The 19,837-nt window shown below is 43.5% G+C and overlaps 1 protein-coding gene across 1 annotated transcript in view; it reads left to right on the top strand.

Annotated features, from left to right (window-relative positions):
* The first annotated feature begins 2,841 nt into the window (after positions 1-2,841).
* The window catches only part of C8H5orf15 (chromosome 8 C5orf15 homolog), a 47,347-nt gene continuing 30,351 nt past the window's right edge, over positions 2,842-19,837 (top strand). The window contains exon 1 of the mRNA XM_030212263.1: positions 2,842-3,003. Within this exon, the coding sequence (XP_030068123.1) occupies positions 2,886-3,003 (118 nt within the window). The 5' untranslated portion in view covers positions 2,842-2,885. The remainder of the gene's footprint in view (positions 3,004-19,837) is intronic.

Raw genomic sequence — 19,837 nt, forward strand, 5'->3', positions numbered from 1 at the left:
TAGCTCCCTCTCTCAAACAACCCCCCCCCCATTCTAATAACTCTCCTCTCTCTCAAGCCTCCCCCCCAACACTTACAATCCAGCAGCTCCCTCTCTAATACTCCATCCATCCAGCAGCTTCCCTCTCTCTCACCCGCACCAATACGGCAGCTCTCTTCTCTCTGAACCACTCTCTCAGACACTGTGACCCAGCATCTTCACCTCCTCTCTTAACCCCCTCCCCAGGGTCCCAGCAGCTTTCCCCTCTCTCACCACCTACCAATCAGGCAACAGCCTCTCTCTCAAGCTCCCCCCATAGGGCAGGGCAGCCCCTCTCTCTGTTCCTCCCATATCCTCCATGGTTCTGCAGCTCCACCCCCCCCCATCTACTTTTAAATAAATGCTTCTCTTCTCTAGCAGCGGCGAACGGGCAAGCGTAAAAGCAGCAAGCAAGCGCAGCCAGGCTCAAGTACTCCGTCCTTCGCTTTCTGAATCCTGCCCTCTCAGCATCCCGCCTTCCTCTGATGTCATTTCCTTTCGGGCGGGACGCTGAGAGGGCAGGATTCAGAAAGCGAAGGACGGAGTACTTGAGCCTGGCTGCGCTTGCTTGCTGCTTTTACGCTTGCCCGTTCTCCGCTGCGGGAAAAAAGATTAAGTTGTTTTCGTCATCTTTGTCGTGTTCGTCGTTTGGGGGGGGGGGCATTGCCCCCCTCACCCCCCCAGTCTACGCCCATGGCGTGCCTGCACAAGGGAGGGGAGAGGGAGGCATGTATTCCCCCCTCCCCCAAATTTCAGGGCCGGCTATGCCCGGAGAGAGAGCCCTTCTCTCCCATTCACACTGCCAGTGCCTGCACAACTCTCCACTCTCTCCTTCAAGACAACATTTTCTCCCTCCAGTCCCCAGTCCAAATCATGCTCAGCCCATTGCCAATCACTGAATCTCACTCACTCTTCTCTCCTCTGGTCTCCCTTTCTCCCTCCAATCGCTGTTCTGCCATCCCCAGCTAAGGCCACTTTTTCTCCCTTCCATTTTCCTCCTCAGGCCTGTAGTCCCTGAGTCCCTGCTGATCCGCTCACCCTCAGGTTTCTCCTCTCCCTGTCAATTCCTAGTGCCCATTCCATTTCCCCTCACCCTCAAACCTTGGTTCCTTTTTTCTCTCCTCCTGCCATCACAGTTTTCTCCCCCACCCCTTCACAATTCCCTTTTTACCTCTTTACCAATCAGTGCAATCACCTGACCTGCCAACCCAAAGGTCCATGATCACATCAGGTCTTTTTCTCCTCAAGCCCCAGCCCTCTCCCTTTACTGCCTGCCTCTTCTTTCTAATATCCCAATCCCATCATCACAAAAACCAATCTCGTCGCCTACCAGCACTCCAGAAGCAGCAGCCTTCTTCACACAGCACTCAGTAGAGACGGGTGGCGTCAGCGACGGTGGCTCACCTCGCCACCTCCAGCTTTTCCCGCTCAGTGACTCCAGCCCTCGCGGTCCGGAAACAGGAAATACGTCATCAGAACTTCAGAAGGCAGGACATTGAGCGGGAAGCTGGAGCCTGAGGTGAGCCATCTGTCTGTCCTAGTCATCGTCGCTGTCAGGGGCAGGGCCGTCGCTGGCTCGCTAGCATCGCTGGATTTGCTGCAGTTAGTCAGGGGAGGCGGGGACTCAGTCTCTCGGGAGCTGACGGCGGACCCAGTGATCACGGTTGCCAGATGGGCGGTTTTCCTGCCCAATTGGGCGGTTTTCCGCAACCCGCTGCGGGAAACTTTTGCCCGTGGCGGGTTGCGGTTTTTGGGCTCGTTTTGTTTTTTTTGTGCGGATTTTGGGGCGGTTTTTTGGCCAGCGGGGGGTGGGGCTAATGGTGACAGAGGCGGGGTTTGTGATGTTTTGGGTGGGGTTTGGTGACTTATTGGGCGGGGCGATGATGGGGGCGGGGTGATGACGGAAGGGGTGGGGCTGATGATGGCGGGGGCAGGGGTGATGATGGAAGGGGCGAGGTTGATGACGGTGGGGGTGATGACAGAAGGGGCGGGGTTGATGACGGCGGGGGTGGGGTGTGTGCGGTTTTTGGGCGGGTTTTGGGCTGTTTTGTGTGGGAATTTTTTTTTTAATTTGGCAACCCTGCCAGTGATGATGATTATGTGGATGCGGTCATGAGGCGAGCAGCGGCGGAGGTCGGAGGCGCAAGGTGAGGCAGAGTTGAGGCGTGCTGCGCGGGGCCCTATGTGGCTGCCTCGGTCGCCTCTGCCTAAGACCGGCCCTGGCTGCCTTTGCACTGGGGGGGTTGGGCTGCGGACCTGCGGTGCTCTTCAGCAGGATCGCTTTGGGCATCCCTGCCAACAAAGGTAAACTCTTTACAGGGGGAGGGAGGAGAGCAGAGAAGAATGTTCCCCCCCCCAAAAAAAATGGGCTGCTAGCTATGCCCCTCTAAGTTGAGCGCTGCGTATGTCTAGTAGCGCTATAGAAATGATAAGTAGTAGTAGTAGTAGTTTCAATAATTTGCCTCAGATTTCAGGAAATTTCTCTGCACCCCGTTTGACCTCTTCCCATGGAGCTGCAGGCACTAGTGGCATAGGCGCCAGTTTTGTGGGTGTTTCAGCACCCCCAATTTTGAACAAAAGTCCAGGTCGAGGTAATTTGTTTTGGGTTTATTAGCAACCCCGCAAAAAAAATAATTTTGAAAAGTTGGCTCTTATGACTACAGCCTCAGCGGGACTGACGTGCAAAAAGGAGAATCCCACCGCCCTCGCCTTTATGGGGAAGGAAGGGGGATAGACTGTCTTTCCCCAGTCGGAAATTCCCCGCTCCGCCTCCAGACTCGCGCAACGTCACGTGAGCGGCCTCCCAATCTGACGTTGAACCAACCCAGCAGCAGCAACAGCAGCAACTTCCACGTTCCGTCAGAAAGATGGCGGCGCGCAAGTTGTTTTGTGGTGGCTTTGCCTCAGCCCTCCCGGCGCCCCTGTCCAGGCCGTACTTGACCCTTCCCCTTCTCCTCCTCCTCATCACCGTTGGAGTGGATAGCGGTAAGTGAAGCACCGAGCCCTTCCCGTGCTGGGGTCCCTCTCTTCGCTTCGGGGTTTGTAGTTTCCGTTCCTGCCTCTGCTGTCCTTTAGCGGCCAGTGGAAGGGAGACGGGTGGTATAAAAGGTAAAATAATGCGCCCACTCGGTGACAGTTTCTGAAATTCAGCGCGAGATGCCCCGGTCTGCAGGGGAAATAGCAAAGTGACGACCCCGAGCTCTGTAGAAGGACCGAATAATGTGCCCTGTTCACAGCGTGCTTGGACCCGGGGACCCTGATTTTTTTGGTTAGCCCATTCACTTGCATATTTGCAAAATTAAGAGCGGTTCTGCACTTGTATGGAACTTACACTCCCCTCCCCCGGGTTTGAACTAAAACGAGACAGTAACGCCTGAAACTTGTCAAAAATGTTATGGTAGTGCAATAACCTTCCATTTCTGCACTTATTTCTACACTAATGCGCTACTTAAGCTCATTAGTGCGCTTAAGTAGCGTTTTACGGAGCCTTGATTGGGAAACAAGTAGTCGTCCAGGTACGCCCCACTTTCTGCAAGAAAGAAATACTAATTTGGTTTCAGTAATTCCAGGGATAAAACGTCTGATTTCAACACTTTGGCAACTTTGTGGTTAAACTTCACATCATATGTTTGGTGAGAGGGGATTTTGGATTTAGCACACGACTTATTCATTTGTTAATAGTTCAAGGTGAGTTAACATTCTGATGGTACAGTAGCTATTTTTCTGTCCCGAGGCAATGGAGAGTTAAGTGACTTGCTGAAGATCGTGGGGAGCCACAATGATATTTGAACTCGTCTTCTCTGGTTCTCAGCCCACTGCTCCTACCATTTTGCACATTTCTGGGCTAGATATTTGCACCGTTTTCTTTACCTGCCAAGTTGGTTTGTTTTCTAATGCCCTTGATAAGAGAGGAGACTTTTAGGTGTTTATAGAGAAGGTTCCCAAAACCTGTCTTGGGGAAGGGAAATAGGACTTGATATACCGCCTTTCTGAAGTTTTTGCAACTACATTCAAAGTGGTTTACATATATTCAGGTACTTATTTTGTACCAGGGGCAATGGAAGGTTAAGTGACTTGCCCAGAGTCACAAGGAGCTGCAGTGGGAATCAAACTCAGTTCCCCAGGATCAAAGTCCACTGCACTAACCACTAGTCTACTCATCCACTCCACTTTTTTAAAACCATGCTATGCTAACTACTTTTACCGCATTCTGTGGCAGTGAATTCAGAGTTTAATTGTATGTTGAGTGAAGAAATATTTTCTCTAGTTTGTTTTAAATTTACTACTTAACAGCTTCATAGTATGCCTCCTAGTCCTAGTATTTTTGTAAAGAGTAAACAAGTGATTCACATACCTGTTCCACTCCACTCACTATTTTATAAACCTCTATCATATCTCCCCTCAGCTGTCTCTTCAGTAAGCCGAAGCGCCCTAGCCGCTTAGCTTTCCTCATAGTAAATGATTGCTGAAAAAGACAGAAACCACTTATCCAGTCTGCCCAGTGGAGATTATGCCACTTTGATTAGATAGGTAGAAAACACCAGTTTCCCTCCCCCTTGTATTGTTTTTTTTCTGTGTTGATGCATCTGTTTCTCTTAAGTGGGGGCTGCTAGCAGAAGCATATGGTTACTGAGAGGTGTGTGCGCATGTTAGCACCCAGTGCACATAGGGATTCAGCACAGAAGTTAACTTGCATGGTACACTTGTATGCACAGTATATTAAAATGAATGGTAACAAATCCATTAGGTATTCTGCCTCAGTGACTGAAGGTAAATGTGTGATTTTAAAGTGCACACAATGCAAGAAATGTTTGACTAGGTCTGAGGCAGTATAGAAAGGTTAATTGAGCAGATTTCATGCTAGGTCTCTCCTTTTTTTTTTTTAAATGCTACCATAAGTTCCTGCAGCTTTAAAAGACAGAAGGGAGATAACAGTTCTGTGCACAAAAACTATACCGGTGCATGAACTGGAATGGTGTTCTGTATGCAAATCTCAGTCTTTCAAAAATTTTCCATGCAATACATTTGTGAGGTTAATATCTTTTGTGCACGAAATGGTGTGAAATGGCCTCATCTAACAACCTGCTTTGGCTTTATTAGTTGTCTTTTGTTTCAGATGTTGATCTATAAAGGAAAATTATAACTAGTGAGAGATTTCTTATTTTTATTGAGCCACCGTATTAACTTTTTAAATGTATGTTATCTGAAGGCTCTTGGAATGGAAAGGTGAAGGATCACATGTGACCAATAAATGACATACTCTTTAGCTATAGCCAGGGTCCACAAATTCAGCCCTTGAGGATATAATCCTATTCAGGTTTTCATGCTTTCCGTTATGAATATGCAGATCTTTTGGCGTATAGTGGAGATCTTGTATATATTTATTGTGGAAACCAGACTGAGTGCAGACCCCGAGGACTGGACTTGGATCCGTGGGTTATAACCGAACCTAACCTTTCGAACATATAGGTTGCCCCAATCTGTCTGACCTATATAATTAACTGTACATTTGTCTTTTTAGATTGTAAGCTCTTTGAGCAGGGACCGTCCTTCCATGTTAAACTGTACAGCGCTGCGTAACCCTAGTAGCGCTTTAGAAATGTTAAGTAGTAGTAGTAGTAGTAGTAGTAAATTAGATACTTGGAGCCTCTTTTATCAAGCAGCACTAGTGGTCCCCGGTGTGGTAATGCTGACAAAGCCCATTTTCTTTGGATGGGTTTTGTCGGCATTGCTGTGTGGGAATTTGTGGCTTGGTAAAAGAGGCTCTTGGATTGTAGGGGCATTTCTAATAAATATATTAGAGCCATTGAAATTTAAAGTCGTTTGTAGGTGTTAGGTGTAGACTTGAAAATTGTTGGCTGCCAGTTTACAATTGAGAGAGAGTGGAGGCTTAAATTTCCTTGCATATGTTGTGTATTATTTCAAACTAAACAAGTTCAATTCTTTGATCCCAAGCAACTGGAAGAATTTTTGGTTGCTAAAGAGGAGATAAATATCACTGTTTGAGTTGCAGATGCGCACTGTAGTGATAGAAAGGAAAGAGCTTGATGGGTTACAAAAATTTAGATTTTTGTTTAATATTTCTTTGATTTCATATTTTCTTATCTTGGATCCAAATTACCTTATATATTTTGGACTAAGTCTGTATAATTTTCATCTGTAGTTAATTTTGACAAGTTATTTTTACTATTTTGAATTACCAATTTCTGTATTATTTCTCATTGAATTGTAATCAATATAAATAAATAAAACATTAAAAAAAAGAGAGAACGGATGCTTAATATAGAATAAAGTATATTTCCTGTTTTGTCCTATACATAGGCAAATTTTATTTTTTATTAGAGTTGAACTCAAGCCACAGTACAGTACTAAATTTGAGTGTATTTATCCGTTTGGCGTGAACATGAAGCCTTTGACCTCCAGCGAACTCAAATAAGGGGGCGGGGAGGAGGTGTTGGGGGAAAAATCTGGGGCTTCTCTAAGTATTCTTCATGGGATCTACCATGTTAGGTTTTTGTAATACAGTACAGTCTGAATTATCCGACTATCCAGCATATCTGACAGACCCCAGATGATGTCATCGTGTTAAGAACTGCGCAGGTTTCTCTACCTGTTTTTCATGCTGCTAGTTACTGTCAAACAATACTGTATTTTAAAAACAGATACCCTATGCCTTTTATTTATGCATAAAGTATGTTTTCTGTGCATTTTTTATGTGGTTACCATTGTTTTGCATATTGTCCAACTTTTCACTTATCTGACAATGGCTCGGTCCTGTTTACATCAGATAATCTTTATTGTAGTATGCGAGCCTCAGGACGATTCCTTTTTAGAGGAAGTACAAAGTCATTCTTTAACATTGGCAGAACAAGGCTTATATACATTTTAGTTCAAGAAAATCTGAAGAGTAAATATGTTTATTTTGGCATAGTTAACACATTTTTGCTTTCTAACCTTTTTGTCAAGAAACAATTAAACTGTGTTCAATTTTTAAAGTATGATGGAAAATGTTAACTTGCTCATAGTAAATGACACTGTAGCAAATAGCTGATGTGATTTGGGTTTACTGAAAAGATCCATGGAATTTGTCCCAGAAGGCATTAGTTGTCTTTTGCATTAACCATCAGCAAACAGTTGAATCAAAAGTGTATGTGTGTGCTTAGTTAAATAAGGGCCTGTCTATATAAGATTGCTTGAAAGGCCTTGTGACTGTACTGCCCTATGAATGTCTCAATTCAGGGTAACATCTGCAGAGCACTTTACCTAGATGTAATTTGATGTGTTTCCTTTTGGTATACTGTGGGCTGCCAGGTCCATGTGAGCAGCCTTTATAAGTTATTTCATAAAGTCATCTGTAATCATATTGTTCCAAGCATAGGGTGCCCATTGAGTTTGCTCTCATGACGAGGTTTTCATACATTCTTGAACACTTCAAATTCTGAATCTGTGCCATCATTTTCTACCAAGGTGGCATTTTGGAAGACTAATAGCAACTGTTTATATAAGCTTAGAGACCTTAAGCACAACTTTGCTTCTGTTTTCTGCCTCTTTGAGGATATCTGTGTTAAAAAACAAAACAACAACAAAAAAAATATTCTGTTTGAGTCAGAAGACTTTGACACAGGCCTGAGCATTTTTAGCCTGCCCAAATAAGAGGTCTGTTTAATATACTGCTATAGCTATTGGTGCATATGGTCAACACATGTTAACTGGTAAAGTGGCATGTCAGCTGGTGTGTTAGCTTATGTGGAATTAGTTGGACAATGAGCAGGGAGTGTGCCTTGTAGCTGACCCTGACGTGGTTACCCTGTATTTACTACTAACTTAGAACAGTTATAGCCACCATAGTAAATATTACTAACTGTATCATGTTATAGATAACTTAAATAGTGGGTGAGAAACCCACCCAAAACTGAGATTAACATATGTTAAATTTGGTAATTAACACATGGTATCTAAGGGGCCCTTTTACAAAGCCGCTGGAGGGCTAACGCACAGGTAGCGCACGCCAAATCATCACTATCGCCGGGGTAGCACTTATGCTCAGCAGTAATTCCGAGTTTGGTGTGCGCCAAATCCAGCGGTAGAAAATATTTTTTCTATTTTCAACCATGGGGGTGTTCTTGGTTGTAATCAGCAGCGCAGCCACATTGATGCATGCTGCATGGTTACTGTGTGGTTAGCGCGCAAGCCCTTACTGCTGGGTCAGTGGCTGGTGGTAACAGCTCAGGCCATAAATAGGCGTTCACTAGTTTTAATTTTTTTGCACGCCCATTTCCTGGCCGATTAAAAATGGCCATTTTCCCAGCTGCGGTAAAAAGTGGCCCAGCGTGCGCCAGAAAGATGCTCCTACACTACCGCAGGCCACTTTTTACCGTGGCTTTGTCAAAGGACCCCTTAGTAAATAGAGCCCCATATGAAGTGATTGCTCACATCTCCTATTAACGTTTGAATCACAAGATAAACAGGTAAAGATGACATGAGAAGAATTAGATGTAGTTTTTAGGTATGTGTAGCCCAAAAATGTTGTTTCATGGGCCTTCATTTTTGTTTTTGTTACAGGAGCATTATCATTGGTAGAGTGCCTTCTTTTCCTGAGGGTGCCCCTCTGTGCCCTCTTTTGAAAAGGTGGGGCATCTACCCTCTTTTAACACACACACACACAAAACCTAAATTTCAGATTTGTTCTTGTTTCATGCTGAAAACAAACATGGAAGATGTTTCTCATGTTTAAAAAAAAATGCACATCTCTAGTAGGTGTTAAAGCAGCTTCTGTGTTTCATTTGGTTTACTGATTGAACAGTGTAAATAATTGTTTAGGTTGGAATGAGGAGAGTCTACAATGAGTCATTTCTTCTGCTACACGGAGGTGGTGGGAGGTTACTACTTGGATTTCAGAATGAGCAGAATAAAAAAACAAGGTAGGAGTGATCCCTAGTTGCTTCTGTCTCTACCGTCAAAATGGCTGCTGAGTCCTTCCATGGTAGGTCTTGGCAGCCATTTTGATGGCGGAGACGGCAGGGGCAGGTACGATTCGGGATGGCTTCTGTCCCGGTTAGGCCACTAGACCACAGGACGCTTATGGTAGGCTAAAGGACAACATAGTAGTGGTAGGAGGGCAGCGCTTTTGGTCATTTGGGAGGGGGGGGGGGGCGGTTTTGATTTCAGCTGAAAATGCATTGGCATAACATGATGCAATCAAAATTTCGGATCGGTTTCGTTTCTTTGCCATTACTGAAATTCAGTCGGCCTCTAGTGCATGTGGTTGCATGCAGAATTGTGCACAAATGATGTGTATTTTCAAAGCACTTAGACGTACAAAGTTCCATAGTAACCTATGGGATTTTGTAAGTCTCAGTGCTTTGAAAACGAGCCCCAAAGCCTTCTACACTTTTATATTGGCCTCAGAATGTGTCTATTACTTTATATTCCTGACCCAAGTAAAACAGTCTTGACTATAGAAGGTAAAGATGATTTGTATTAGATTTTGTAGTTCTGCCTTTTAACATTAACATCTTCACTTGTATCCCGCTACCTTTCAGTTCTAAGTGGGTCACAGGTACCAAAAAACCAGAACAATCCTCTGGAAATTACATGAACCAATTAAAGAATTACAATCAAGCCTGTAATATAAACTTAAAAATGTTCAAGGTAGGATTGAGAAATTAAAAACATTCTAGCAATATCCTTCCACAATCTGTCAGCTTGGACAGCTAAAGATTTCTCAAACAGCAATAGTCGCCTTTTACCCTTAACCGAAGGAAAGGTGAAAAAATTAGCACTATCACATCTCCCTAGTTCTGGAGGAAGCTGCAAAACAAAAATGAGAAAGAAGGTAGCTAGGAATTAAACCATGTAATATTTTAAAAAGAAAACAAGCAAATTTAAAATGGATTCTGGCTTCAATTGGTAGCCAGTGGAGTCTAACATAAAATGAGGAAACACTGTCATATTTAGATAGCCCAAAGATTAACCATATAGCTGTGTTTTGCACGGTCTAAAGTCTCCTCAATAACCCCTTCATGCAACTCATATACACTGAATTGCAATAGTCAAGATATAACAGTAATAGTGCATACACTAAGCTCTCAAACTGATCTACTTCAAAATATTTCCAAATAATACATAGTTTTCTCATTAAAAAGGAGCACTACACTAGTTTCAATGGTGGAGCATCTTTCCAAATTGATGGATAAATTAAAGCAGAACTTAAGTGATCAGGTACTAAAATATCAAACTGATGTTGTTGTTACAAGGAATTAATTTATACTTGGGGATAGCTAGAGCACTCACTAATGTTTCTCCACCACTTACCTATAAGGTAAGAATGATTTACAATTGCAAGAATAAAAGGAATTAAGTGTATTTATTGGATTGCATTAACCTGCATTACCAGGTTTAAAGAACAAGAACACTATATATTTAGATTCAAAAGGTTTATTAAGTTACAATATGATTAATGCAATCATATAAACGAGAGAGTTCTTTTAAGAGATCTTTACAGGTAATCTGTGCTTAAGTAAATTAGCAAATCTAGATCAAAAGTTATAACTTACAGAACAGTCTTATGTTTCAAAGGTTTTTATTGATGAACAGCAGAGCAAACAAAACTGGAATTTCTCATAATAACATTGACATTGGTTTCACATCGTGCCCATCAGTAAGCTTTTCCGCTGCATCATCAAACATTTATATTTTCTCCCTCCCACCCCCCTTCCCTTAACATTCCATCAAGCATTGACCATTTTTATTTTCCAGGCTTGTTACAATCTAATATCGCTTAATTATACATAGAGAACCATTTTGCCCCACGGAGTGATGATACACCACAATAAGTCCAACCTGTTATTTATGTACCATCCTATACTCTAACCAAGCTTCAACTTTACAATATAAGACGACTATCAGATGGCTGGGTATGCATTTATATTGCAACAATTTCAACATTCCACTCTGTTGTAGATTGCTGTCTCTCCGTGGAGGCTCTCTTCCCACTTAGTTATTTCAAACATTTTTATTGAATATACTCCAAAATAATACAACACATAGTCCAGTTGTACAACATTTCCTATAATAATGCTATCAACATTGTAATAACATGAACTGGATTATTAACAATCACTTTTCTGCCCTCCCTACCCCCCCTTTTCATTCCTTTAATATAAAGTGCTGATGATTCGACGGTTCTATTACGACCCCTTATCATCAACCATATCTTAGTCTTAATCTTATTGGTCAATTCTTATGCTTCTCCCCCTCTCCCTCCCCTATTGGCATGGTTCAGCCTTATCTCAACCTATCCTCTCCATTTCCCCATGGCAACCCATTAAGCACCTGGCTTCTTGCTTTCGGTGAAATCATATTTATGTATTGTCCCCACACCGTCAAAAATCTCACTTGCCGTTTTGGTGTCACTCTTGCCCCTCTCGCTTCCCATAACATCAGTTGGTGCATCTTATTTCGCCAGTACCAGTAAGAGGGGTGTGTGTCCAATATCCAGTGATTCATAATACATTTTTTCCCCACTATACAAGATTTGCTCAGGAACACTCTTTCTCCCTGGGTCCCTGCATCCCATTGTTCAGGCACACTCAGCAGCATTCTTTCAAATGTAATAAGAACTTGGGAGCCCGTGACCTCCCTTACGAATTGGCCTATTCTCCCCCAGAATGCCTTTATGGTCTTACATTGCCATATACAGTGTGTTAGATTAGCACCGCCCTGCCCACATTTTAGGCACCCATCCGTCTCTGTCACCCATGCATGAAATGCCCTTCTGGGAGAGAGGTATGCTCTATGTATTATTCTATATTGGCACTCTTGCAACTCTGCACTATGTATCACCTTCTGCATGCCCCTCAATGATTGTTGTAAATGGTGTTCAGAGATATTCCTATGAATTTCAGTTTCCCATTTCATTGCCACCTCAGTTACTCGCCTCTCCGGTAGCCCTTTCTCTAGCTCTCTAAAAAACCAAGATACAGAGACCTGTCCCAACGCATCCCCTTCCAAGAACTCCCTCAGCTTAATCTCAAATCTATGAGTTAGTCCTCCCTTTGGGATGCTATGTATGTAGTGGGCGAGCTGATGGTAAGCCAATATCCCCAATGGCCCCCCTGAACACTTACGTTGAAAGTCAGCTATAGAAATCACAGTGTTATCGTCACTGAGAAAACTACCCAATAACTCCACCCCTTGGCCTTGAAGTGTGCGAAACACTGCGTTATCACTGCCCGGTGTGAAATCCTTATTCCCAACAAGAGGTAATAGTCTGCTAGCCGTTGGATCCTGACCCCACCTTTGTACCAATTCCCGCCACATATGCCATAGCGGCCCCAGCAACATGCTATCTTTAACTTTTTCGGGTAGTTGTCCTTTTCTCCTAACATGTATTAAGTAATTCATGTGCCCTTTCTAGATCCACATCCGTGTAGGTGTTTGTATCAAGGACCCAATCCCTCAAATGCCTCAGTAGACATGCCTGATTATATGTCCTCATGTCTGGAATGCCTAACCCTCCCTGCCTCCCATTCCCTATTAGATATTGCCACTTCATCCTAGGTTTTCTACCAGCCCAGCAATACTTCACTACTAGTCTTCTCAATGCTACCAACTCTCGCCTTCCCAGGCGCAACGGTAACGCTTGCAGTACATAAAACCAGCGCGGGAATATTATCATTCGAAATAGTTGTATCCGACCCATAAGTCACACAGGTAGCCCAGACCAACGGGATAATTGTTCCCGAGTATCCTTTAGCAACTTGGCGATATTCAGGTCATAAATTTGTCTGGTATCCATAGGGAGCTGTATGCCCAGATATCTAAAGGAACCCCTTGCCCACCTTATAGGGAATCTATCTCCCCACTCCCCCTCGAGTTCTGCATTGCTAGCTAGCGCTTCAGATTTCAGGAGGTTCAATCTGAATCCTGAGTAGTCCCCATACTCCTTTAAACTTTCCATGAGATGTGGCAGAGATCGTTTGGGATCAGTGATTAATACCAACAGATCATCTGCAAAGGCTGCTGTTTTAAAACTATGGTCGCGTATTGTAACTCCCTGAATATCAGTATTATGCTGGATTTCTCTGAGAAGAGGGTCCAACACCAATATGAAAAGTAATGGCGATAGTGGACATCCCTGTCTCGTGCCTCTCTTTATCGGGAACCAGTCAGACCGTAGACCGTTGGCGAATATCTGAGCCTGCGGATCTGTATACAAAGTTCTTATTGCCCTCGCATATAAACCTGTGATCCCATAGGCCTTCAACACTGCAAACAAATAATTCCAATCAACTCGGTCAAACGCCTTTTCGGCGTCGAAACTAATAAGCAGGGCTTTGCTCCTATCATGTCTTATTTTTTCCAGGGCGACGCATATTCTTAGCTGTTACCCTCCCACACGTAAACCCCACTTGTGAATCTATAATTAAAGATGGTAAACATCTGGCTAGCCGATTTGCCAGTATCTTTGCTAAGAGTTTTACTTCAGTGTTCAGCAACGAGATCGGCCTATACGAGTCTGGTTTATCAGCTGGCTTACCTGGTTTTGGCAATACGCTAATATGTGCTCTATTTAGGTGCCTAGGCAGTTGTCCTTGTTGTATGTTGTCATTAAACACTGCGGTCAATACAGGGCCTATCTCACTATTAAGGAGCTTGTAGAATTCATTCCGCAGGCCATCCGGCCCCGGTGCCTTCCCCAGTTTGCTCCCTTTAATTACTAGGTCTACCTCCTCTTCTGTAATAGGAGCATTTAATACCTCTGCATCCTCTTCTGAAATCTGTGGCAGGTCCACACTATGAAGATAAGTCTCACTAGGTCTCACTAGGTCTTTTTGTTTTGCATATAGGCGGCCAAAAACGTCCCCCAATATTTTGACTATACTTTCATCCGTATTTACCCGTGTTCCCGTGTTATCCTCCATTGCGAGTATTTTTTTGGCACTGAATCGCCTGTGGGCGATTCGAGCTAGAAATCTACCACTTTTATTAGCAAACCTATATAGCTTGTACTTGTAATATATGTTCGTTTTCTGTGCTTGCTCATGTAAAAGTTCATTAAGGGCCTGTTGCGTCTCCAATAACTGTCTTTTAAGTCTCAGTTCATGATGTACCCCATATTTCTTCCGTAGCGCTACTACCTGTCTTTCCAGCCTCATCACTTCCCTATTTCTGACCCGTTTTTTAAAAGCTAGATAGGATATTATATCTCCCCGCAGTACCGCCTTCGCCGCTTCCCAATAGAGTATAGGATCTATCCTATGTTGTTCATTGTTACTGCTATAATCTCTCCATTTCTCCACCAGGAAGGGCAAGAACTGGGGGTCGCGGTAAAGATAGGTTGGAAAACGCCAGGACCCTAGCTGAAATCCTCCCTCTCCCACTTTAATCTGAACTCTCACCCAAGCATGGTCAGAAATCGTTATGGGGCCTATCTGTGCCTCCTCCACTTTTGTTAGTAACTCTCTGGAGATCCATATATAGTCTATTCTAGATAGCGTTTGGTGTGCTCTGGAGAGATGTGTAAAATCTTTGTCTACCGGGTGCAATATTCTCCATACATCCACCAGTTCTAACATATCACAAATTCTAGAGTTACCTCTCTCCCTTCTTGCCAGATCCCTCCCAGTTGGGTGGGACCTATCCCAAGTCGGGTCTAATACATCATTCAGATCTCCTCCTACCACTAAGGGAATGTCACCCAAGCTATGGAGTTTACGTGTGATTTGAGTGACAAACTTCCTATCATAGGTATTGGGAGCATATATATTGCATAGCAGGAGTGACTGTCTCTCCACAACCACTGAGACTATAACATATCTCCCCCCTCTATCAGCCACCACCTTCTCAACCTCTACATTCAAGTTTTTCCTTATCAGTATCACCACTCCTCCCTTTTTCCCAACTGCTGGTGCATCATATAGCTCCCCCACCCACCAAGTTTTCAACTTCTCATGTTCATCCCTTGCAAGGTGCGTTTCCTGCAAGAACGCTATGGACACTTTTTTATCATTCAACACTTTCAGGATTTTTTGCCTCTTAATCGGCGAGTGGATGCCCCCCACATTTATGTTATGCATTGCAAAGTTGTCATGTCACACCTCTCTCTGTTCTGTGTCTTACTTGTAAGGCTTTGTTTACACTCTTCTTTCTTATACACAGAGAGAGCGTCCCAGCCTCCGCCTTCTCTAGGGATTCCTCCTTCACTCTCCTTTGGGCCGCCCCTAGGTTTTCCTTCATACTTCTCTCTTTACAATTCCATGCATACAGGGATTTCCCCTTCCCTCCCCCTCCCTCCCATCCACCCCCCCTACCCCCCGTATCCCCTTCCCCCTCTATACCCACCATCTGTCGTCCCTTGCCTATTGGCATAACTTCCTGTTTTCCAAGGCTAGGGCGCCTCATGTATCTGTGGCTATCCCCACCCACCCAACCCGTCACCAGGACTGATTTCTCACCAAGCCTCTTGTGTTAAACAAGACCAACGAAAATGTCCCTTCTGTCCATGTCCATCGTAAGCACCCTCAGTTCTCCTCAGGCTAACAGCTGTGCCAGCCCCTCACTATGCCCGTAATCATTTGGCAGGCTGTAGCCCTCGGATTTCCATGTCTGTTAGCCCGAACACCACATTTATCCACTTTGCTTGTACTTGGCACGTAATAAATCCTCAGTGGAGATTCAAACAATCGCTGTCTACATCCTTTATGACCACTACTCCTCTGTCTTGCCTCTGTCATTAGCTGTCTGCTGTGCCAAGTGTCCTTAATGCTTCTAACAACTGGGCCAACTGTAAACTCTCAAAACACAAACAACAAGAGTGGGCAACAGCTCATCTCGCATTATCTCCTGATATGAGCCAGCCAAACTCACTTATTAACTTGCTACTTGCATAACTTGCATAATAATACTCCTGTAGCCCGAACATGTCAGTAACTTGCACTTGTATGGACCAGTCCATCTCCACTGAAACTATTAACTTGTAAACGATGCTTAGTGTAGTCTCTTCTCTCCTTGATAGAGCTCCCTCTTGTTCTCAGCCCTCACGCTCTTTGGCCAGCATTCGGTCTACATATTTAGTTGCTTCTTCTACTTTCTCAAAGTAGACTGCTTGTCCATTTTCCAGCAGTTTGAGCTTAGCTGGGTATAGGAGACTGAATCTATACTTGAGCCCAAAAAGTTTGGTGCACAGCGGTGCAAAGCCTTTTCGCGCTGTGGACACTGCAGTGGAATAATCTTGAAAACAGAGGATTTTTTTGTTTTTATATTCCAATTGCTTGCCTGCATGCAGTTCTTGTAAGATGAGCATTTTGTGGGCATAGTTCAAGATCCTAAAGATCACCACTCGGGGCCTTCCTGTATTCTCCCTCCTCTGGCCGAGTCTGTGCGCTCTTTCCACCCGTAATGCTATCGCCAGTTCCTCATTGCTAAGCGCCTCTGGTAGCCATTTTTCCAGGAATACACATAGATTCCGCTCAGGCAGGGTTTCAGGCAGCCCCACAAGGTGCAGATTGTTCCGTCTCGAACGATTTTCAAGATCATCGAGCTTTGCCTCCACCTCCGCAAGGCGCGCCTGCATTCTCGGTTGTTCTTCTGAGACCTTTTGTATATCCTCCTCCGCCAGCCCAACTCTACGCTGCACCTCCTGAAGTTCAGAAAACAGTTGTGTGTGCTTCTCAGTCAGCCCTTCTAGTTTGTCCAATATAAGTTGCAGCTTATTGCCCACCGCTTGTTCCACCGCTGCCCTCACCTCTTCCGTGATTTCTGTAGCCCACGATGTGCCTGGCGATGGTGATTTTGGCGCGGCCCTGTCCGCCATTTTGTTCTCCGCGGCGCGGGCTTTTTCTTTTGGATCTTTGCGGGCCGTTTTCGCAGCCATCTGCGTCGCTTCAGCCGCCACCAACCGCCAATTTGTGGGCGATATACCTTTGCTTGTTTGTGTTTCGATTTTTGGGTGGGTGTTTGATTCTACGAGCGCAGATTTTGATATGCGCCCCGGAGCAGTTCTGTCTCACGTCTTCACCGCTCCATGCCTCCACCGGAAGTCCTTACAGAACAGTCTTTGTTGTAGGATTGTTGAAGCTGAGAGAGAGAGTCTTTTGGAAAAGTTCTATTATTCAGCAGAGTGATGAGCCATGTGGTCACAGGAGCAGGGAGCAGGGCTTCTGCAGTGATGGATCCGAGTTGCAGTTGAAGAGAAGCATCTGCTTGTGTCTGGAACAGCTTCTATCTTTTATACTCTTGCAAGCTTGCAGGAGGATATGATCACAGAGTCCCAGCACCTGCTTCCTGGTTTGCACTGGATAACTTGCAAGGCATTATGGTTATTGTAGTCTGTTCACATGATCACATTATAAGTCTTGCCTTTCTGCAGATGTCCTGGCGTCCATTTGTCTGATAGCTGATGGGAGTGGGCAGGTATACCTCTGATGACAGGCAAATGTTTTGTTTATGCTTTTCCTCTGAAGTCTTTGTCTTCAATGGGTTCTCCAGACTTTCTGTCTCTTGGGTCTTTGGTTTTCGGAGATGTCTGGATGAGCCTTCAGGTACCCACCTTAGTCAAGCTTTTGTTAATAGTAATTTTAGGTGGGAGGGCAGAGGAAGCTATATCTCTCTTTTGTCTTTAAGTGTTCCCAAACGTTTCCCAGGAAAAGGGAGGGACAGAGAGTTTGAAAACTCCTTGCAGGCAGTACCTTTTGTCTTTTAAATGTTCCCCAAAGGGAGGGGGAAGAGGGCTTTGGAATGAAAGCCAGTTTCTGCTGCATCTTCAAATATATTTTTAAAGCTGCATTTTTGTGTTGATATATATATTTGTATCTGATTCAGCACAATATCATGCTACACATTTAATTCTGATGATTAGACTCGTATCACACTACATTGTGACTATTAAGGACAATATTTCAGCAGTTATGGAAGATAATTCGTTTATACGTCAAAAAATAGAACAAATTGAAAATTATAACAGACATCTAAATATGAGGATATTGAACTTCCCAAGGCCTGTTGGAATTCTTCCTTTAGAACTGTTTAAAAATGCCTTATTGAAAATTTGAAAATTTCAGCTCAAAATATTCCTCCTATAAATAAGATATTCTTTCTTCCAGAAAAGAAGAGACAAGTAGGTTCTTATGAAGAAATGGAACAGGTCCAGGAAGAGGAGAAATTGGATGATTTAAGAAATATTTCCTTGATTTTTGGCGGAATCATTATTAGAAGTAACAAAAAGGGCCACATTATTGGTATCATTTGTATTTGAACAAGACTTTAATGCCATTTTGAAGTTATACTTTAAGAATGTTAACCAAATGAAATCACACACAGCCTCCAAATAATGAACTCGTGGGCGGACGCATTCCAACTAAAGCTAAATGCAGAAAAAACACAATGTCTCATCTTGTCCTCACAATACAACACAAACAAGCCCAATACCATAAACACCCCAGACTACACACTTCCGGTCTCAGACAGCCTGAAAATCATGGGAGTCGCAATTGACCGAAATCTCACACTTGAAGACCATGCGAAAAATACAGCAAAGAAAATGTTCTACTCAATGTGGAAACTTAAAAGAATCAAACCTTTCTTCCCAAGGGAAGTATTCCACAGCCTAGTATAATCAATGGTGCTAAGTCATCTAGACTACTGCAATGCCATTTGTCAGATGTAAAGAACAAATCATATTTGGGAAAGCGAAATACAAAAGCGCCAAACCCCTAAGAGAAAAACTATACTGGCTCCCACTAAAAGAACGAATTACGTTCAAAGTTTGCACCCTAGTCCACAAGATCATCAACGGGGAAGCCCCGACCTACATGTCAGACCTTATAGACTTGCCTACTAGGAATGCAAAAAGATCATCATGCACATTACTCAATCTCCACTAGCATAACTGTAAACGGCTAAAATATAAATCCACATACGCGACCAGTTTCTCATACATCTGCACAACACACTACCGAAGGCCATAAAAACAACACAGGACCTGACCATCTTCCGAAAACTACTGTAAACAGATTTTTTCAAGATGGCATACCATAAACATCCATCTTAAATACTAAATAATAACATTATACACGATTTAAACAAAATTGACCTTTTATCGCATGACTGCTTAAACCCTTTCTATTACTGATCAAGCACTACCACTTTAAACCTTACGTCGAATAGGGTCTCTCTAGAGCCGATGACCTAATGTATGTTACAATCCAATTTATTACTCAGGAACCTTCATGCAATACCATAATGTATTCTTCCTTACCATGTATGTATGCACATGGTATATATATATTCCATGATCTGTTCCATGTATGTTACCATGTATGTATGCACCTAAATGCATTACCATTTGTAATTCTGTTACCCGGAAATGGCAACCGCCATTGCGGCAAATATAAGCCACATTGAGCCTGCAAATTGGTGGGAAAATGTGGGATACAAATGCTACAAATAAAATAAAAAAGTTTGTGGTCAAAAATTAAGGATATTCCCAGATGTCACTAGATCTACTCAAGACAAACCGAAAAGTTTCTTAGATATAAGAGATGAAACAAAATTGTTGGGGGCTACTTTCTTTTTAGCTTACCCTTGTAAATGCATTGTTAATATTTGGGAATCAAATATGTTTTTTTGTACCAGATCAGCTTAGGGCTTTCATAGACCTGAAGAGGGTATCAGGGGAATTAACAACTGTTAAATAGGCCGTATGATTTAACGTAGGGTGGGCTGGGCCTTTTCTTGTTTATTGTATTCCACTTTGATTTCCTTAAATGTTTTGGTCACTCCCCAAGTTAGTGGTCTAAGGAAGGGCTAAATACGAAAC

This window comes from Microcaecilia unicolor, chromosome 8 (genome assembly GCF_901765095.1).
Source record: "Microcaecilia unicolor chromosome 8, aMicUni1.1, whole genome shotgun sequence".
NCBI classification, from domain to species: domain Eukaryota; kingdom Metazoa; phylum Chordata; class Amphibia; order Gymnophiona; family Siphonopidae; genus Microcaecilia; species Microcaecilia unicolor.